The sequence below is a fragment of the Mirounga leonina genome, unplaced genomic scaffold (assembly GCF_011800145.1).
Source record: "Mirounga leonina isolate KUSES-001 unplaced genomic scaffold, KU_Mleo_1.0 Mir_125, whole genome shotgun sequence".
NCBI classification, from domain to species: Eukaryota; Metazoa; Chordata; class Mammalia; order Carnivora; family Phocidae; genus Mirounga; species Mirounga leonina.
The window spans coordinates 32,936,489-32,958,781 of NW_023270305.1; the positions used below are offsets into that span (position 1 = coordinate 32,936,489).

At 42.1% G+C, this 22,293-nt stretch overlaps 2 protein-coding genes across 2 annotated transcripts in view; one reads left to right on the forward strand and one right to left on the reverse strand.

Annotated features, from left to right (window-relative positions):
- Nucleotides 1-5,930, reverse strand: part of DNAH6 (dynein axonemal heavy chain 6) — a 244,011-nt gene extending 238,081 nt beyond the window's left edge. The window contains exon 1 of the mRNA XM_035001185.1: nt 5,509-5,930. The gene's annotated coding sequence lies outside the window, so the exon portion shown is untranslated. The remainder of the gene's footprint in view (nt 1-5,508) is intronic.
- A 31-nt stretch (nt 5,931-5,961) lies between these two features.
- The window catches only part of SUCLG1 (succinate-CoA ligase GDP/ADP-forming subunit alpha), a 31,009-nt gene continuing 14,677 nt past the window's right edge, over nt 5,962-22,293 (forward strand). Inside the window, exons 1-3 of the mRNA XM_035001183.1 lie at nt 5,962-6,179; nt 16,281-16,384; nt 21,872-21,988. Coding sequence (XP_034857074.1) covers nt 6,083-6,179; nt 16,281-16,384; nt 21,872-21,988 — 318 coding nt within the window. The 5' untranslated portion in view covers nt 5,962-6,082. The remainder of the gene's footprint in view (nt 6,180-16,280; nt 16,385-21,871; nt 21,989-22,293) is intronic.

Sequence of the window (22,293 nt, forward strand, 5' to 3'; positions counted from 1 at the left end):
AGATGAGTGATGGAGCCTGAGCCAGAGCTGCCATAACTTGGTAGCTGTTTGAGTCGTTTTTTGTGGAGTGCTTCATCTTCCAGGAACATGGGTCACTCTCCACCACCTTATAGTCCTTTCTCAGGCCACCACCAGCTTCCCAAGAATCCTCTCCTTTCTTTTCCATAGGCCTCAGGGCCCTGCTTTTCTCTCCTTTAGTACTAATTCCTTCTTTGCCCTTCTATCAGGCTGCAGAGTAGGACACACGTCACAATGTCTTCAGCTACATTCCAGAGTCTCAGGGAATCTTATTCTCTCCTGGTATCTTGGATGTTCATCTGCTACAAAAAAATTAAACAATACACACACACACACAAAGAGAGAGAGAGAAAGAGAGAGAACTTCCAGAAGATGTACCTGATGAAGAAGGAAAGTTATTCTAGAAGGATCAGAGGTGGGTGGAGAAACAGCTTTCCTGGCTATAATTCCAGAAATTCTCAACATGACTCGCTCATTTGTGTGAAGACACAATCTCTATTAAAGTGTACAACAAACATGTAACTTGGAAGGGACTATCAAACTAGGCCAAAGTCCTAGTGTATTTAATCCCTCGGCGACAGCATTGCCCTGAGAAACAGGGCACTGTCTGCAGAAGTTCTTTGAGGGTGAGAGACTGGCCAGACCCAGTACTGGGCAGCATGTCAGCCTTCAAAAGAAGGGGAAAAGAAGGACACTCTGTCCCTCAACCAAGCTGTCTTCTTTATGGTTTTCCTCAGGATTGACTCTTGCTTTCTTATCAGACTTTCTCCTGGAAGGGGCATCTGGTGGAGAGTGTGATGTACCACCCAGATGCCCCTTCAATGAAGGACACGCTGCTCTCTTAACGGGGAGTGCTGTTGGTAGAGAGTCTTCAGCTGTCTCCCAGCTCCCCCAACCCTTTCAGGAATTTCCTGAACACAGACGGCTGCCTCAACCATACCATATGATCACACCCCTCCCAGGGCTGTTCACATCTTGGTGACAATCCATGCAGGGGTATAGAAGCCTGACCATCTTGCCCAGTTCAGGGCAATTCTGAAGAGCTTTGGCCAAGACTGTCACTGGACCTGCACGCAGCTGGACCTCTCCCTCTTGCCAACCTTGCTCTCTTCCCTTCCCTTCCCTTCTGCAGGAGTTGGGCCCCAGGATACTCTTGCACCGGGTATTCAGGGCACCAATTCCGCAACAGGGCTCAAGTATGGGGAAAAGAAATTATATTTGGAAACCACTTCCTCTAAAGGGGCGGTCAAAGCTCTTGACACTCCCGTAAGGATCCAGTGCAGATGAAACCTCCCCTTTGCAGATGCTGAGTGGGACAATCATTCAAAGAAGTGTAAGAAGCTCTCAGGAGGGCCCTGCAAGTGCATTTCAGAAAGTTCTTTGTCCTCAAGACAGCCAAGGTGGCAGTGCCCGTCCCTGGAAGGGGACAGGGAAAGAGCCTGCCTCTGCTCAAATCAGCCAGTGGTGTTAGCTGGTTCTTAGAATTGTGCTGTGTGATTCTGCCTCTCTTCGAAGCTGCACTTCGGGTAAAAATAATCCCCAGTCTTTCTGACTCATTTCTTGTAGTTTTCCAAAAGCTGAAGCTGTGTCTGAGGTCAAGTGTTTCTGATTTGTGTTGTACCATCTTCCATAAGGAAGGCCAAGGATACAAGCTCCTATTCTCTACGTTTGTTTTATGAAGGGATTAGTCATACCTATAGTGGCGCCTAAAGGGCTCAGGCTGGCTCATCAGCCTCTCATGGCTACCATTTGTTTCTCTTCGTGTGCCTGTATCACTGAGGATGAGGCAGTTTTTCCCCTTTTGGAAGGCAGCTGGCAGTTTTGTTTTTTCCCCAGAAAGAAGTTGGCAGAACTAGGCCCAAATCCCCATTCCTATGTTGAGACCTATTCCCCAATGTGATGGCATGAGGAGGTGGGGCCTTTGGGAGGTAATTAGGTCATGAGGGTGGAACCCCACGAATGGGATCAGGGTCCTTATAAAAGGGACCTCAGAGCACTGTCTTGCCCTCTTTCTGCCAGGTGAGGCTATAAAGAAGACAGCCCAGAAGAGGGTCCTCGCCAGAACCCAACCATGGCGGCACCCTGATTGATCTTGGACGTCCAGCCTCCAGAACTGTGAGAAATAAATTTCTGTTGCTTATAAGCCATCCAGTCTGTGGTACTTTGTTACAGCACCCTGAGCTGAGGGACTAGAGAAGGTTCCTTTTGTCCCATTTCCACATGGCAGAGTCGGCCTGCCTAGGTGAACGCACACAAAGCTTTGGCACATTCAGATTGTAGCAGGAAGGTAATCTGTAATATTAACTGATGCTTTTCCTTCCAGTATCTCCTTCTATTCTTTGGCCCTCTTCTCCCTGGTATTTCTACTCCTTGCCCTCACCAATTTCTTTTTGGCCTTCTCAGTCCACTGCCCCAGGAAAGGAATGTGTACCTAAAAGCCCCTGAGAATGACAGAAACAACTTAGATTTAGGCCAAAAATGAGAATTAATGTTTCCAAGACCAGAAAAGGATCCCAGGCTAGGAAAGAGGCAGGGAGCAGGAGAGCTTAGGTGCTGATTTTCCCCAGCCCCCCTGCTTGAAGGTGGAGAGAGGTGAGTAGTCAAAAGAATCACCAAAAAGGTTATATGAAGCAGGGTGTATTCATGTGTTCAGGTTGCCATAAGGCAATATTACAGACTGGGTGGCTTAAACATTAGAAATTTATTTCTCACAGCTCTGAGGTCTGAAAGTCCAAGATTAAGGTGCTAGCTAATTAGTTTCCTGGTAAGAGCTCTCCTGCTGGCTTGCGGATGGCTGCCTTCTCACTATATTCTCACATGGTGGAACAGAGAGCTCTCTGGTATTTCTTCTCATAAGAACACTAATTATATTGGTGTTTAACCCTAACTTACCTAATTTAACCTTAATTACTTCTTTACTCCGAATACAGTCAAACTGGGTGTTAGGACTTCAAAATATGAATTTGGAGGGGGGAGATGACTTCATTGGAAAAATAGCCTATTTTAAAAATTAATAATTCTAAGTCCTCTTCAATCCAATTCAAAACATAAATCTTATACCTAATTCAAAGTTCCTTAACCTGCTCTGATGTCTGGCATGATCTGCGGCTCCACAACCTCAGCTGGGAAGGAGTCAAGGTCTGTTTTCTCCTCCTTTTACTCCTCCTCCTCTTCACTTCCCTTGCTCTTGGCTCCAGCAGGGGTGGGGTAAGGTTTGATAAAATCTCTTAAATGGTGCAATCTGAGGTTCTCTCTGGTCCTTACACTCTGGAATGCTGGCTCTTTGTGAGTCTTTCAGTGGCTCCTCTCCTCCCACCCTGCCCAGGAAATTTCATCTGCATAGTATCCTGATGAGTTATGCACTCTTTGGCTGACCTTTTGTAAACCCCTCTCCACCATCATCTCCCTCCTGTCCCTGGAGGATCTTCCATGGTCTTTTATGCTTATAGTCCCTTGACCCAGCAGAGGATCCTTAGATGGAAGCTCAGCTTTCTTTTCTGGAATCAATTTTACCCATGGGAATATTACACATCTTGCCATACCAAACGATGCCCTGCCTGCAAACAAGCGTTGGTCCAGCCAACCTCGTGCCTGGAGTTCTCCAGTCAGGGAGCAGGCATTAGTCTGTATGTTTAGGTATGACATCCCAACTCAAGTTTTCCTGAGCACTCTTTGACTTTATCTGCTCTAGGGCCCTGAGGTAGGCTCGTGGATTTCTGGGGTTCTGCAGGGATTTAGCCTGGATTTAATGCCAGTCCTTTTTGTAAGGAGTCTCTGCCACCAATCTGTCTCAGGGGTGAGGGGAGAGGGTAGCATTCAGGGGACAACTCATGACTCAGAATTCCCTTGTTCAATGAATTCCAGTCCTTTAGCTTATTTGAGCTGTTAGGATGTGAGTGTGAGGATCCAAAGACAAGTTTGACCTCTTCTTATCAAAATCTGGAGGGAGCTAGCTCCTAGGCTGTCCTCCTTAGAATGTGGAGTTCTTATGGCCTGTTGCCCTCAGCTCTGGGGCTTTAGCCAAAGTTTTGATACAAATGGAAATGTCCTATTCCACATCTGGTTACTCATATCACTAAAAACTTCAAAACAGGGCGCCTGGGTGGCTCAGTCGGTTAAGTGCCTGCCTTTGGCTCAGGTCATGATCCCAAGTCCTGGGATTGAGCCCCACATCGGGCTTCCTGCTCAGTGGAGAGCCTGCTTCTCCCTCTCCCTCTGCTGCTCCCCCTGCTTGTGCTCTCTCTGTCTGTCTCTCTCTCTGTCAAATAAATAAAAAATAAATAAATAAAAACTTCAAAATATCCTGCCATGTGAAGAAGAAAGTTCTTATCTTTAATAGTAATAACTACCATTTACTAAATGTTTACAAGGTACAAAGAACTTTACATATTAATGCATTAACTGCTCACAACACTATTATGAGATAGGGATTTTCACGCCATCTCAGTGAGAAAACCTGAGACCCAGAGATAACATAAGCTAGCATCAGAACTGGAATTTGAATCCAGGTCTGTTTGACTTCAAAATCAATCTGCATATAAAAATGAGTAGTATAATTGGTATCTACTGCAACTGTCTCCCACCAGTGAGCTACAGAATTAGGGTGGAGGTGTAGTTATTGTGAGTGATTGTGAGTGATTAGGTCCATTAAACACTGTGTGTGGATTCAGTAAATAAATGTATATGGTATTTCTTATCTATCAATTCAACAAATAATGCTCAAAAAATAACTCAATAAATAATGAATTCTCTTTTTGTGCCAGGTGGGGATACATCAGTGTACCAAACAAACTAAAATCCTTGTCGTTGTGGAAATAAAAATTCATTAAAATCATACCAGAATTATATTTTTTGTCACCATGCATTTTACCAATTAACTAAAACTGCAGATATAACTATTATCATGTGAAGGCTCAGGAAGAACTTTGCTATTGAAAATGAGTCTTCATACTGGGCCTATATGGAAGCCATTGATAGTATTTAAATAAATGATTGCAAGGACACAATACATTAGATGAAGGAGGCATTTGTGAGTAGTCAAGTCCAACCCCACGCTGACAACATCTGGGTCATGGAAGAAATATTGGGCAATCTCCGTTGGGTAATCCTACTCATACATCAGACAGCTCAGTGTAAATTATAATTACTAGTTAAGTAAATTAGGATCATAATTCCACGATGAGAACGATGAGGAATCTCAGAACATGGTTGGAGGCAGGGAGATGGATTACTTTGTCTTCTGTTTACCCTGTGCCTCTGGGACTCTGAGGTTCCTTCTAAAGCTCTTACAGGAGTTACCGGTTGTTTTAAAAAGGGAGCAACCACATTTGATCTATAACTTCAGGCCTCCGGGATCCCCAGGGAAAAGTCACTCTCATTCACTTAGTGCTACTCAAAGGCTGGATCATAGCTTGTTTAACCAAAAGATCCGTATTCCAAGAAATTAAGTGTCAGTAAGGTAGCTTATGGTCTATCTCGTCACTTCCTTACCTTGACGGGACAGTAGCCATGAACTCACTTTGTTACCATCGGTAATTCTTCCAGGTCCTCACACGGGGGGCCGGTGATGAGTATTAGCCTCTCCACATGCCAGCCGAGCTAAATCAAAGTGCAGATTGGTTTAGGGATACGAAAAGTTCTGCACTGCTCTTCGCACCTCGCCACGATTTCCTCGTTCCTCTTGCCACCCCATCCCCTGGGTATGAGTACCCTCTTTGTGGCTCGCTCCGCCTCCCGCAAGCCTCTACTTAAACTACAAACTGGTCGAGGCCACCAAACTACATTTCCCATAATGCTTAAGGGCCGACCGGCCTCGCGTGGGGTTTACTCTAAGCTGCCGTTGTTAGATCAAAGCCCCATTTCCGGGGAACGGCCAAGTTATCGTCCACTTCTGCGTTCAGATACCTTTTCCCCCCTCCGATCCCCAGTGTTCGGCGATCCCCAGTGTTCGGCGAAGAGGTCTCTGCGGCGGGAAATTCGTTCAGGCGACTGCTATGGCCACCCATTTCCTCTTTGAGCCTCGGCCCTTGCCAGGTCCTCGGGGGCTTGGGAGTGTCATTGGTGGATGACCGCAGCTCTTGCTGCTGCCGCTGTCACCGCGATCATGGCATCTGGCAGCAGCGGCCTGGCAGCCGCCCGCCTCCTATCGCGCTCCTTCCTCCGTGAGTCCAGCCGAGACTCTCTCTTCCAGGCCTCCGAGAGTTCCTGGCCTCGCCGGGCCCAACGTCCTGCTCCAGGCCGCGGCTGGGCCCTCCGGGGCCGGACCTCGGCGGGTGCCTGGAGCCGCGAGAGTGTGGCCCCCAGTCGGGGACCTCCTGGGGTGGAAGGAGCTTTGCTGGATTTGTGGGGTGGGGACATGATCTGGGCAGCTGGCCTAAGTAGCGTGGCCGAGCCAAGATTCGGGTGTGGGAGCCCTGCAAACCTGGGGAATTCTCTGCCCCCCGCGATGATGAATGGCCGGATGGGGGCGGCATCTAGACTGTCCCTATTTGGGAGTGAGAGGTGAGGTGGTCCAGGATTAACTCAGCTGGGAGAGTGAGTGTCTGGATTGAGAGGTAGGAGGAGGAATGTCTCAGTAGCAAATTGCGGGGAGAGGGTAAGGCTGTCCCTTGTTGTTGTTGTTTTGCCCCCTGCAGATTATAGGCTTAGCAGAAAGGTGGGCTCTGCACCCCAGAGTCAGCATAGCCCAGAAGACTCCTAGAAGGTTAAGGTTGGCAGGGACTTTAACCAACTATTTGCAGTGTCTCCACCAGGCAGTGTGAACTCCTCTGTCCCTGAAAACTTAATACCCAAGGTTGCTAGTTTTTGAATAACGCTGACTGTTGAAAATTCTTGCTATGTTCAAAGTCTCTATGTTAGGTAGGCTGTACAGAAAGACTTTGGAATCAAACCAAATCACATTTGAAGTCTGGCTAGTCCCTTACAGTCTGTGTAATAACCCTGGGCACTTTTCTTAATCCGTTTCTAAATTCCTGTTTTCCAGTTCCGTAAAAATAGTATCTGAGACACCATCACTTCTAAGGTGCACCATTATTTTGTCTACTGCTAACAGTAGAAAATGATCGCTAATTAAAATTGTGACATGCCATTAGTTGTCAGATGCTTCCAGATTTAAGAGATGTTAAAAAGTGAGAAAATGTGCATCTTAGAAATGGTGCAGTACAGGATAATCTGGGTTCACTGTACAGAATAATTGAAACAATTTACATAAGGCATGTGTGATGTAATACACACTGAACTAAAGTTAGTTTCCTTCTCTCCTCCTTTCTTACACTATACTCCTAATTCTGTTTATACTGAATATTGGACAGACTTAATTCATTTCTTGAGAAGATCACATTCCAAAAGTGTGCAAGGATAAGTATGCACTCAATAGCTGCACTTACTTACCAGACCACATGAGGATAGACATTTGGCTAGATAACTTTGGCAAGTAGGAAAAAGTTGGGTTTATTTGGGAAAGTTTTCTGGAGATTCTTATTGTATAATTTAAAGGACAATTGGAGGCGGCCTAGGCAGAAGGGAAAAAGGGATTTGTTATAGCGATGTCATTCTCGCCTGGCGTCCTGCTCATCTGAGTTTCTGAAAAATCCTAGCCTCAGGTAGGTCTGCTATCTTAGTAGGAGGAGAGTCTAGAGAAGTGTCTAAAGAATCAGGATCTTTGATCTGCCCTTAGCAGTATTTAGCAATCCTTTTCTCACAGAACTGGAAGTTCCTTTTTCCTAGACTCTCAGGAAATAATTAGGCCTTAAAAGATCATCTAGTTTAGCTTTCTGTTGCTGGAGTGGTCTTCATTTATCCTAATCATGTGATTAATCTGTTATTAAGGATCTAAGAGGTCTGAGATCCAAACCAAATTATCTCCTGGATTAGAGGGGTTACAGGCTGTGGTGTTTAATGCAGAAAAACCTCTAAATCCCCCAAATCTTCTCTTTCTCATGCCACATGTTTAACCAACTGAACCACCCAGGCGCCCCCCCCCCCTTTTTTTTTCCTCATGCCACATGTTTAAGCCCATTTCCACTCCCACTAGAAAAACAGCCACAACAATATCACCTTATAAACTTTTTTTAAAAAGCGTGGTCACAAATTAACTCTGAGGTTAGTAATAGACCTGGAGATGGCTAGGGAATTTTGTTTCCTCTGTTTTCTTAAGTTTCAGTTGATGGTACATTTGTGCTAAAGGTCACAGTGTTGCAATATTGATTTGAGTTAGAAAAAACAAAAAACTCCAACACTTGTAGATGTCTTCCAGAGCCCTGTTGGAATGTTTAGAAATTTTTGAGCCAAAAAACCAAACCAAGCCAGTTTTATAGTTTATGAAAAAAGGGAAAGAGTCCAGTTGAAGTAGGGAGAGAAAATAAAATGAAAAATAAGGAAGATTTCTTCCCTGAGAAAGTTTAAGGATTTTATAAGCACACTTGAAGTTGAGATTGTAAAATTTTTCAAGAAATATAGAGCTATGCAAGGTCATTTTAAACATAAGCCAGGAATTTCTGTAAGTTAGGTCTTGTAGAGTAAGTAGGGAACAAGAGCCAGTATTTTTGAGCCTCTCAATTAGGGTGTTTTAATGCCAGAAAGGGAACCTTATAATCCAGCTGGTCTCATATCTGTTTGGCAAATGAGGAAATAAACCCAGAAAGTTTCCTGGCCAATATCAGAATGGGTATTAGACCTCAGGTCTTCTGACTCTGCAGTATCCTTTCTACTAGTACATGCTATGTGATACTGTGAGTCTCCTTTATTGAAGTTCTGGTCTTTCTTTCTCATTCTTTATTTCCTTTTTGGCCACCTTGTTGTTTTGTTGAGGTGACTACCCTGCTCAAAGGTGCCACCTGCCTTTTCCATATGTTTGCTAAGTTGTGTAGGCCACTTTTGGAATCAGGCATTTAGAAGTGTAGTTGGAAAGGGGACCCTCAACAGTGATGTTTCTGGTACTACTCTCTGTTGCCCTTGCATCTAAGAACCAAATCTCTATTTCAGAAATCCAAAATGGTCTTGATCTAAATGTACCAGTGTAACCATGAGAAAGCAATTTGACTTTCTCACCTCAAACTCATTCTTCTATAGAAACATAATTGGGGATGTTCAAAATAATTTCTGTAAGTATAGGAGAACAATTTCATTTTACCAAAGAATAGGAATGTTGTTACTATAGGCCCACTTTTTTTTACATTATAACACTTCTAAAATTGGGATGTGTCTTATAATTGATGGTATCTACAATAAATTGGCAGCATTTTTTCTTTCTTACTAGTACTTACTAGTACTTCAGTGGTGTTTTAGATTTGATGAAATATGGCACTTTTGGCCAACTAAGCTTCATTTGTAAGTAAATAGTAAATGAATATATAATTTTGCATTTGAATAGTGGATTGTTTGGAGTTTAGGAGTAAGTGGCTGCTGAGTTACTCTGCTGTAAGGTTCTATAGGTAGGGACCCTGATAGCCTATATATATTATGTATATATAATATATGTAGTTGATAAGTAACCATTTATTAAACTGATGAGTACATGCAAGAATAAATGAGTAACAAAGATACAGTTTGTGAGGTGACGTTGGAAGAGGAGTATTTTCATGAACAGAGTCTCAGATTATTGATTGGGAGCATGGTACTGGTCATACAAGGCTATGGTTTGAGTCCCATCTGGGCACGTGCTCTCTGGCCATGCCTCCCATCATGCATCCCACAGCCATCTCATAAATGCTGTGGTACTGTCTTTGGGGAAAAGGACTCAGCATGTGGCTAACAGATACAAATTTATCACCCTTCTCGAAGGCACATGTCTCTCACATTACTCAGCCTCTTTCCTTCATAGCCTTTGTTACGGTTTGCAACTTCTGTAGTTTTGTGTTTCTTTGTTCAATATTTAGCTGTTTTACAGGGTAGGATGCTTCATGTGGGTAGGACCTGAGTCCATCTTGTTTGCTCCTGAATTCCTAGTAACTGGCAGATAGCTTGGCACAAAGAACACCTCAAAGCAGTGTGGTCTTTTCATTCTGCATTGATAATGATAATAGATAACTAAAAATGAAATAGCACTCACTGTACCCTAGGCATTGTTCTATATGCTCTTTATATTATGAACTCATTTAATTCTCATATTTTCTATGAGGTACATAGTATTACTATTCCCATATTTTTTTTTTACAGTGAGGCTGCACCTTTAAAAATGTTTCATATGGTAAAAATTTACAAGTATATGTGTACATACTACATATTATATGTAGACATGGATTAGTATATCTATAGATAAACATAGGATATGCATGAGGACATATATAAAACATTTCTCATTGGATTTTTTTTTTTTTTTTTTTTTTAGAGGGAGAGTGAGAGAGAGAGACGGAGGGGAGGAACAAAGGGAAAAGTAGAAAGAATTTTAAGCAGGCTCCATGCTGAGTGCAGAGCCCAACACGGGGCTCCATCTCACAACCCTGAGATCATGACTGAATGGAAATCAAGAGTCGGATGCTTAACTGACTGAGCCACCCAGGCGCCCCAACGTTGGACTTATTTTAAAATATGAATTATATGTTCTCTTTTTTTAGGAAATGGTTAGTTTACCTTTGTGTTCTTGTAGGATGTGAACCCAATAGTGGGAACATACCCACTACTTTGCTACCCAGTTTACCCAGGGCATCATATCATATCAACATCACAGAATCCTTGTGGGCAGCTGTTATTCCATTTATAGATGGGAAGTCTGAGGTGAAGGTTGATCAAAAGATCTGTCTCAGGTTGGTGAGCAGCAGAGCATAAACTCAGGCCCAGGCCTGTCTGATTCCTCAGAGCAGTTCTCAGATGCTCCTGGGATACAGTCCCAAGGTTAGGCTGGCTGATTTCTAAGAACCGGAAGAGAAGGCTACACCACCACATTCCCTGCAGGTGGCCCAAGGTGTGGCAGCTACAGCCTTCATCATTGGGAAATTCTTCCTGGTGTCCACCCTCAGGCTTTTCTGCTGCCCTAATATTTAATTTAAAATGCTCATTTTCTTAACAGTAGTTAAGTTAGATATCTCATCATCTGTTGATTTATCATTTATCTGTCTTTAGTTTTGTTTCTTGTTCATGGACTTTATCCTGTCCTTCCGTTAGGCTTTGGGCTCTACCTTGTTGGCACTTCATGTTGCCCAAGTTCGTTCCTTGTCTGTTCTATGTTATGAAAACACTTCCTGGTCTGTCACTGCCTTAACTCTCCTGTTGTGAAGTAGTCCATTGGTATTACATTATTGCTTCTGGATTTTATTTCTTTTTTAAAAAAAAAGTTAGTATGGAATTTGTACTAGATTAAGATAAGAGCTTTGAGCACTGCTAATAGCATTTAGGGCTGTACAATCTTTCTAAGAATTTTAGAGAAACCTATGATCTGTGCATGTATAAAAGTGGATGTAGGTTTTTCTCCTAAGTGGGAAAAAAGAGATGGAACTTACGACATTTAGCTTGATATAAGGGTGTTTTTTATAGACTGTCTCTTGTCCTGAAATTCAGTGAAACTCAGTTTCTTGTACTCTGACTCCGTAAGGCACTGTACCATAGGGGAGACACCATGGTGTACAAGACATGGGCCTTCTAACCATGGCGTTTATATTTAGAAGTTCTAGAGTATTAGGATGATACTTGAAATATCTTGAACTAAATTTAACCCTAAATAATTTTTCTTAGAAATAATGCAGTTAACAAAGTAACAAAATGTGTGCAACCGTCCACATACAGTGTGTGGCATAAGTATTATATACCACATGGGAGGGTTTGCAGGTTCCATTCTTAATCTCAGATCCCCTAAACACCCCCCATTATATTCACAAGTCATGAATGTCATGTGAAGATTTAAGGATTCCTCACTGTGCAATGTTTTACTTAAATGTGAACTTACATGAATTAATGCCAGTGAAATTCTCAGGGAATTGTTGAGTACAGTGACTCTGTCATTGAAATGTGAAAGATATTTACAAGATAGTTTGACCACTATTATATGCCCTTTGTTCTTGATTTTAACTTTACAGAATAACTTATTCTAGTTACTTGGTAGTTTTATCATAGAGTCAGGTTTGTATTTAAAACCAAAATATGATTGAGCATCTTTTAGCAGTGGACAGATAATTGAAGATTTGTAGTGTAAACCACTTTGCATCCTTCAGCAGAAGTGGAAGAGGCTATTTTTCATTGCTTAAGGCATTTGGTTTGGGTGGAGAGGAAATCAAGTAGGGAAAGAAAATTCAGAGCTGGTCTGACAGATTTAATGTTTACAGCAGCTAGTAGTTTGCACTCTACCAGCCCACATGAAAGAGAGCGGTGGGATTGTGGGAGGGAAGGTGAAGAGGTGCAGGGGTGGGGTTGAGAGGCTGCTTTCTTGGGGAGCCTCCAACCTCTGATTCTGGACCTTGGATATTATAAAGTAGGGAAGAATGAGGAAAATGATACAAGTAACTTAGAATTTGGTGGGTTTGACTTGGAATAGAAGCGTATTTTGCGTTATTTCCATCCTAAAGCTGTAGAAGAGGCAGAAATTAAGGTGAGGAGAATGATAGTGGACAGCCAGCCTGTATAGTTAGGTCCTCCTCACAGCCGTGGTAGCTGGGAGAGTGTGCTTGGTGTAAGGACCAGAGATAGGGCAGGTTCATCTGGTCCTTACACCATCTGGGGCGAGTTTCTGGAACTAAAAGAGCCATTTGTGGTGATTATAGAGTACCATCATGGCTTGCTGGAGCGCCTCAGGTTTTCCTTTGGGTTTCAGAGGGCATTTGTAGGACTGCTAATAGCATTTAGGGCTGTACAATCTTTCTAAGACTTTTAGGGAAACCTCTGATCTTTGCATGTACAAAAATGGATGTAGGTTTTCCTCTGGGTTTCAGAGGGCATTTTTTTCCTTAAAGATTTTATTTATTAGAGAGAGAGGGGCAGAGGGAGAGGGAGATGGAGAAGCAGACATTCCACTGAGCAGGGAGCCCAGCGATGGGCTAGATCCCGACCCTGATACTATGGCTTGAGCCAAAGGCGGATGCTTAACCCACTGAACCACGCAGATACCTCAGAGGCCATTTTGACTGCTAGCATTTCTCATTCAATTGACCTACATGTCCTAGAGCAGTGTTTCAGAAAAAGAGGAATATAATTGGTTCCTTATCTAGGACCTTCTGTGACATGTTGATCTTTACCATACAGGTGCAGGTGGGTCAGTTTGGTTGATTTGGGGCCAAATTGGGTTGCGTGGGCTAGGACGAGGGCAGAGGTGAAAGAGAGTTTTTAGTTGTGGAGAGATTACAGCCATGGGCAGGAACTGTACAACCCTCTTTACTTTCTTTAGGAGGTTGGAAGTCAAGTATCAAGGATTTTAGGAGGGAACTGCCGGAAGTCTAGGGCTCAGTTCAGAGATAGCCCCAGTAAGGAATCCATCCCTTAACCCTACCCTCTCTGACCCTCTACCCCCCAAGCCCTCCCCCACCCCCAACATATACAGACTTACTTGGAATAGGAGAGTGTATCTGTCCCAAATGTCCAAGGCCTATTCCTACCACAGTTCTTTTCACACTGTGCACTTATGGCCTGTTTCATGTCAGTTCAGGTAGATTACGATTTCCTTGAGGGCTGAGACTCTCTTATTCAACACTTTATCCTTGATACTTGGCATTGTGGTTTGGCATAGGTGTTCCCCGATGTTGATTAGATAAACGAATGATGACAACTCCAGGAACTGGGATGTGTGCTTGATTATTCCAGCATTCTCTCATTTCGGTACCAGTGATACCTGGTCTGACATCCTGTAGGTTTCTTGTCAGGACTAAATATGATCAGGAATTTCTTATGTTTGAATATAGTTTTTTTGGTTTGGCCCAAAGGTGATGATAGTCTATTAGTTCTAGCTTACCTGCAGCTAAATCTGTGTGAGCCTGTGGTTATATGGTAGATGGGTGATCACACGCACATGTGTGCACCCATGCACACACATAAACATGGCAAGTTTCCCTAGATCGACTTCCCCAGAGGTTTAGAATGTCAGGGTCACTGCGCAGGCTGAGCAGTACCAAAGGGCTAGGAAACTGGAAGGTGAATTGCTAATCATCACACTTCCTGCTCCAGTTTTTATGGGCACCAGAGATCTTGGGTTGTGAAGTCCTGAGCTCCATAGGGTTGATCTAGGAGGTCTGGAGTTAGGAGTAGGAGAAGAGAGTGCTCTTAGTTGTTCTGCTCTTGAGCCATGCTTTATGGATGTAGGCAGACCTGTCTTTTCTCGGGGTGACAGGCCACTCTTGCCCCTGTGGAAGGAGCTGTGAACTGTCTGATTGCTCCTTTCTTAAGAGTGAGTATAAGAATACTTGTGGAGGCCCAACTTTACCTTCAAAAAGCAAGGATTTCCTTTTAGCAAGTGTGGGCTCCAGATATCTTATAATTGGATCTTATAATCAAATCTACTATCCTGTCTGAAAACTCCTGATAGATGGACCATGTATCGAAGACTCTAGGAATGGGAAGGACTGGTGGAGCAGATTCTGCCAGGAATAGCAGCAGGAATACCTCCACAAGTATAGCGGTTGTGGGTCTCCAGCTGGGAGAAGTAGGAGCCACGGGCAAGAATGATCTTTAAGTGACAACACTGGCTAGGGTGGGCCCTGACGCTGCAAATTCCCTTTGTAGTGTCTGCTGTCCCAGGTTCAGGTGCTTAGCTGTGCCCACTGTGGCAGGACTTGACCCCCAGGGCCCCCTCATGGCCCCTTGTTCAGCATAATCTAGTCCAAGAATGCAGCTGGCTGTTACCCAGCAGATCTCTGTGCGCACAGAACACTCCTCTTCCTGTTGGTAAGGGCGAAATCTTGGCCTGTCTTTTCCCTACAGGGGATTCCAAAATTCAAAGTTGTTAGAAGCTGATGTCAACACGGGAGTGGAAGACAACTCAAGAGATGCCCAGAGGGCCAGATACAATCAACTATGGGACCTAAGTTCTGAGGATTTAGGAGGGCATGAGGCAGTGATTCAAGACAGAAAGCATGAATGGACCCTGGACAAATATGTGATAAGACATTCTTTTCTGGAGCTAGCTTTTATGGGCTACCTCAGTGGTAGGAGGAAAGCCTGACACTTGGAAAGGACCAGGGATGGGCCAAGAGACAGCAAGTTGGGGCTGAAATGAAGGTTTAAAAATAGAGAGTAGCCCACAATTTTAATACATCTATGCCCTACTTTCTACTGACTTTTGAAATACAGTGAGCAGGTATTAATAACTACATAGATTTCTCAGTTTTCATTGAGGTAGGTTGCTGAAAATAAGATATTTATTACGTGTTTTTCCCTTATCTATTTATTTTATTTTCCCTGTTTCATCTATATGTAAGTTCTGGTGTCTTACATCAGAAGAAATCAAATTAAGTAACTTTGGATTATATATTAGACAAGCTTTATCTCTGACTTAAGATTTAATCTTAATATTTAATGTTAACATTATTATCATTTTAGGGAATGAATTACAGAGTAGTTCTTACAAGTTCTCCTAAGAAAGTGTACCTCTTAGCTCACCTGTTACTTACAGATGTTGCACTTAAACAGGTTGGGTAAAGGGTGCCTGCCTGGCTTAGTCAGAAGAGCATGTGACTCTTGATCTTGGGGTTGTGAGTTCGAGTCTCACATTGGGTGTAGAGATTACTAAAATAAATAAACGTAAAAAAAAAAGGTTAAGTAAATGGACAAAACATGTGGCTAGGGGCGCCTGGGTGGCTCAGTCGTTAAGCGTCTGCCTTCGGCTCAGGTCATGATCCCAGGGTCCTGGGATCGAGCCCCGCATCGGGCTCCCTGCTCAGCCGGAAGCCTGCTTCTCCCTCTCCCAATCCCCCTGCTTGTGTTCCCTCTCTCGCTGTCTCTCTCTCTGTCAAATAAATAAATAAAATCTTAAAAACAAAAACGAAAAAACATGTGGCTATTTAGCAAACATTGTTGGTACAAGTGATACCTAGTTTCCTGTCCCTGGATTTAATTTGGACCATTTGTGTGTTTGGGCCCCAGTTTTCCTTCTGAGGAATGACAATTATAAACTTAAGCTTTTCTTTAAAAGCTGCAAGACTGTGGTTCTCAGTAAAGAGGGGATTCTGGAGAATAGAAAGGTGTCTTTTTTTGTTTCTCTATTTCTGTAGTCTTTGTGTCTCATCTGAAGTTGCCATGATCACAAGATAGCCCCTGTATTAGAGGATTTTCTTTTTTGTCACTAAGTTCAATTCGTGGTCTAGAAGTTTGGAGAAATTATAATGTGTCATATTTTCTTTATTTTTCAGTGCAACAGAATGGAATTCGGCATTGTTCCTATATAGCGTCCCGGAAACATCTCTATGTTGATAAAAATACGAAGGTTATTTGCCAGGGTTTCACTGGTAAACAGGTATGTGTCAAGATGTTTTATAAAGATGCGTATTGCAGGTACAGAAACATTTAACTATTTTCTATTTTTTTAATAATCACAAAAGTTACATGATTGTTGCAGAAAAGTATACAGTATAGCAGTGGACTTGTATCTTAGGAGGGGGTTCAGTGTAATAGCCTGTAAGATGAAAATTGTGTTTAAACTTACCTGGAAAATACCTTCCCAGGAGCACTCTTTTTCAGCAAGTTCACCACCACTGGTTTTCCTCCAGCTTTGGAGTAGATTACTGTTTGTTTAATTAAAAACTGGGTAAAGTAAATGGCTTTACAAAAACGTGCCCAGTTAAACAAAGATCAGTATGGGGAAATGCTGCAGCCCAGAGGAGGCTCATGAGAACTGAGATAGGCAGAAGAAGCAGCTCACTGACTTTTCTCACCTTATACTCTCTCTAGGCAAATGGTCTTTGAGGGGACTAGCCGGCAAAATTGCCTGAAGTATTTTAATTTGTTCTCATTCACTTATATTCATTGTCTCTCCCTATCCCTGCTTATGTCATAGAATTTGCTAAGTTTTAAATATATTTGCAATGTGATTCCACAATAAAATGCAACATAAGAGTGTCCTTTCCCTCCTTCCTATCATTTTACGCTGTAATGTATATGCTACATTTATATATAATCTATAAAATAGATTCATAAAAGAAAAATTGAATGTCAAGGTTCTGTGTATTTAAAATTTTAACAGCTTGGCTAAGTTGCCCTTTAAAACATTTGTACAGGGCGCCTGGGTGGCTCAGTTGGTTAAGCGACTGCCTTCAGCTCAGCTCATGATCCCAGGGTCCTGGGATCGAGTCCCGCATCAGGCTCCCTGCTCAGTGGGAAGCCTGCTTCTCCTCTCCCACTTCCCCTGCTTGTGTTCCCTCTCTCGCTGTGTCTCTCTCTGTCAAATAAATAAATAAAATCTTAAAAAAAAAAAAAAATTTGTACAGATTTGTAGTTCCACCAAAATAGATGCAGATTTTTTTAAAACAAAGGAATACTACCAAATCAATTAGAAGATAGCCATGAGACTTAACCCAGAGTATCCCTTTCATTATTAAAAAAAAGCATGGCAAAATAAAAAGTTAATTATGTTTTTGTGTGATTTAAAAGTTAATGATTTTTCTGTAATTAAAAGAACTGTCATGTCCATTCTGTGGTATTTTGGTAATCTAGAGCAGGAGTCTGCAAGTTTATTCTGGAAAAGGACTAGACTGTAAATGTTAGGCTTAGTAGGCATGCAGTTGGTGTCACCTACCCAATAGCATTGTAACAGCAAAAGCAGCTATAGACAATATGTCAATAAATGGGCGTGATTGTATACCAATAAAACAGTTTTTAAAATCAGTGGCAGGCCAAACCCTTTGTTTTCCAAACTTTGATTTATAGGTTAATACCCTAAACATCCAAATTTCTGTAGCTTTTGTTTTTAAAGTATTTACAAATTGCTTTAAAATTCTATAGTTGTTGGTTTTTTTTTTTTTTTTTTTGCATGAATTTGGTTAGGTTGTTTCATATAAAATGTCCTTTCACTTTTTGACTTTTTTCTGAAGTAATTGGACACCAGAATGTGTTATTTTTCTGAAATAACTAGACCTTTCTTCTTCTATTCCTCTACTATCTTAAAAAAAAAAAAAAATCCACACCACAAAAAAGGAAACACACAAAACCTTGAAATTTTGTTCCTAGGTAAAATTGGTTTACTTATTTTGATAGCCATATATTTTATGAGTATCACTTCTACATCTATATATTCTAAAGAAAGTTGATGCTCATTTAAGATTTGAAGTACATTTTATCATTCCCCTGCCAATTAAAATCATATTCAATCCCCTTATGGTTATATATTAATTGTGTTAGCATATAATCAAATGTTTGATTAATCCAGATTCTCCACATAAGTTTATTATATAAGACGTTTTTATTTGTTTGCTAAGTTTTATATGATCCTGTGTCATCTTAACCTTTGACCTTTTTTTTAAAAGAACCATTGTCCATGGTGTAAGCAATATTTGGAACTGTCTCTGCTTCCTGAATTAAGTGATGGTTTGCCTAAATACTGAAATCCAAGGTTGGTTTCAGTGTCTTTCAGTTACCTGCAAGTACATTGTTTCTCATTCACTTTTTTTTTTTTAAGTAATTGGGAGTCTTGTCTCAGATTTGTTAGTTAAGATTCTATTAGTATAGAGATAACAATGAGGTCTGAAATTTAGAGTTTATCTTCATAGGAAACCTACATTTTGTCTTGTTAGTTCTTTTATTCAGTGTATACATTGTTCCCCATATGAATGAGGAATATTTGTATTTTGGAGTAGATTTCAATAATGCAAATTTTCCAGTGGGTGGAATTTCTTGTACTGGCTTTGAGCTGCTAAAACTATTTTTGTTCTTAACTGGATGGTGATAATGGGAAAAATAAGGAAAATAAGCTTACTAACAGGAAATGTTGTCCTTGCTTAGCCTTATATTAGGACTAAAAAATTGGTCCATTTGAGTTTATCTAACAGAGTAATGATCTAGGTCAGTGCTTCTCAAACTGTCTGGAGTGAAAGACCAATTTGGGTGTCTGTTTGCTTTTAATTTCCAATCTAATGCAGATCAATATTTTTTGCAAAATACAATAAAAGTTGCAGCAATATCATATTGCTATAAAAAGTTTGCAAACATTCTCACTTTTATTTTTGTTTTTTTAATTAATTTTTCTCTTCTTGTTTTTTCATTCTTTATTCTTCCCCCTCCCTTTTTTTTTTTTTTTAAAGATTTTATTTATTTATTTGAGAGAGAGAGAATGAGAGACAGAGAGCATGAGAGGGAGGAGGGTCAGAGGGAGAAGCAGACTCCCTGCCGAGCAGGGAGCCCGATGTGGGACTCGATCCTGGGACTCCAGGATCATGACCTGACCTGAAGGCAGTCGCTTAACCAACTGAGCCACCCAGGCGCCCCCCTTTTTTTTTTTTTTTTTGTAATTTTTTATTCTTTTTCTTCTTGTGTTTATCTCACTGCAGACCAGCAAGAGTCTACAGATTACACTTTGAATAGCACTGCTTAAAGAGAGAGCATTGGCTTGTGGTTCTTTTCAAAACTCCATCATTGACTTTAGACAAGTTAGTTAACATGCTTGGGGCTAAGTTTCCTATTTTGAAAAATGAAGAAGTTGAATCAGGATATTTCTGAAGTCCCTCTTATCCCCAACTATTATGCCTTTAATAGAACTTGAGTAGTTGGGTCAGCATTTTTAGGTATCTATAGAATGACCACATAGATCCATTCAGTTTCAACAACTGCTTATTGAGTGTCTACTGTATGTCATGTGTTGGGTTAGGTGCCACCTCTCAGTGAACAAAGTAGACAGAAATCACTGCTTTTGTGGAATTTACGTTTTAGTGGCGGGAGGGAGAGAAACATACCAACAAAATCAATGAGTAAATTATGTGATATATCAGAAAGTATAAATGCTATGGAAAAAATAAACCAGAGATAGAAGTGTGTGACTGTGTGTGGAGTTGTGGTGTTCAGGATGGGGAAGGGGGGATTTTATGTCAGGTGGTCAGGGGAAGCCTGACCTGAGTCAAGATCTAAGGGAGATATGGGAGTAAAGCAGGTGGATATGAAGGGAAGTGCATTCAAGGCAAAGGGGACAGCAAGGCTGTGAGGCAGGAATGTGCCTGTTGTGTGTGGAAGCCATAAGGCCAGTGTGACTGGAGTGAAATGAACAATGGAGAAGAGTAAATGAGGCCAGGCAGGTAAGGAGTTTGGATATAAGGATGTAGGTTGAATATTGACTTATGAGGCAGTATAAGGAGTTTGGCTTTTACTGTGAACGAAGTGGAAAACCACTGGAGAGTTATGATCAGAGGAATGATATGATCTTGCTTATGTTTTAACAGGATCACTCTGGCTGCTGTGTTGAGAATAGATGAAAGGGAGCCAGGGGCAATGTTCTGTCAAGAGTTGATGATGACTTAGACCAAGTTGGTAGCAGTAGAAGGGATTGAGACATTGTCAATTATATTTTGAAGGTAGGGCAATAGTGCATCTGACGTGAGATAAGAGAAAGAGAATCAAGGATGACTTCAGTGTTTTTGGTCTGAACACCTGTTAGAAGTGGAATTGCCACTCACCAAGATGGGGTGGAGTGTGGAGAGGAGTGATCAGGAATTTGGTTTGGGGCACATTAAGTTTGAGATGCCTACTAGTTCTCCAAGTGGAGATGTGATGTAGGCAATTGACAGTGTGAGTTTAGAGCTCAAGGCAAAGGTCCAGGCTGGGTATGGGTGTGTGTGTGTGTGTGTGTGTGTGTGTGTGTGTGTGTGAATGGGATGGGTCGCCATATGGATGATATTTATTGCTATGATGAGATCACCAAGGGCACAAATTTAGATAAAGAGAAGTCTAAGGAGAGGGAGAAAGAGAAGAAGAAAACCAGGGGAGGTGGAGCCCTTGAAGCCTAGTGAAAAATATTCTTTCAATTTATGGAGACATTTTTGGTTGTCACAACAGCTGATTGGGGTGGAGAGGAGGGTATGGTACTGGAATCTACTGAGTAGGGGCCAGGGATGCTGCCAAACACCATACAAAGCCCGGGACAGCCTCCCATAACAACGAATCCATGTGACCAAATGTCTGTAGTGCCAAGGTTGAGGAGGGAGAGTGAATGGATAGGGAACTACAGGATATTGGCTGGGCAGCACTGAAAACTCACCTAAGATTAGTGGTCATTGATTTAAAGTGACACCAGTTAGGGCGCCTGGGTGGCTTAGTCGGTTCATCAGCTGCCTTCGGCCCAGGTCATGATCCCGGGGTCCTGGGATTGAGCCCCGCATCGGGCTCCCTGCTCAGCGGGGAGTCTGCTTCTCCCTCTGCCTCTCTCTCCAGCTTATGCTCTCCCTCTCTCAAATAAATAAATAAAATCTTTAAAAAAATAAATAAGTAAAGTGATTTCCAGTTATCAGGGTTCTGTTTTTTCTCCAGCTTCTGCTTGGCTGCACATGTGCAGTCTTATCAGTAGGTAGGGGACTGGATTTAACCAAGACTGTGGATTTGCCAGATGTATAAGTTGAAGTGAGAGAGAGCCAGGCTTGCTGTGTGTTTATAATGCCTGACCATGGATTTAAACTGCATAAAAGAGGGATGCAAGGACATCAGGAGTTGACAGAGGAACAGTGAAAAGGAGGTTTTTTTTTAAGTAAACACACGGGTGTTTCTGACCATCAGCCAAATTTGAAAATGGAATGAAAAAAGATCCTCCTTTAAAAAAAAAAACACTCCTATTTTGGCTTTGCAGAGGATTATATTGTTTCAAGGTTCAAAGCTGGGTTTAGCAAGTTGTTGGGAATGCTGGATATATGTATCGATCACATTCTGCGAAATAGTTAACCTATTTGTTTTTCTTTTCCAAGTTGCTGAAGATAGCCTTCAGGCTTCCCAGCCTGTCTTTTCTCATGAGCCTTGTGTTTCTTCCCTGTAGGGCACCTTTCATAGCCAGCAGGCATTGGATTATGGCACCCAGCTGGTTGGAGGAACCACTCCAGGGAAAGGAGGCCAGACACATCTGGGCTTACCAGTCTTTAATACTGTGAAGGAGGTAATGAATGGTACTGAGTTTGCTAAGCAAAGAAAAGCAGGAGAAGAGCAAGCCTACTTTGGATAGAGATCTTAATTGTGTCCCTTTTGGGAGAGTCACTTGCTATTTTAAAATCCAGTAATGTAAAGAAGTTTGAATCACTACGTAAAAACCTCTGGGTTCATTTTAGTCACACAGACTCAGGAAGCCTTCCCCACGCCTGTGTCCTTTTGTTTATAGGCATAGATCAGCTGTGAAGAGAAGTGCTGTAGCTTGGCTTCCATTTGGCTCCTCCTGCCCTTACTCTTTCTTCTTCCAGGATGTTA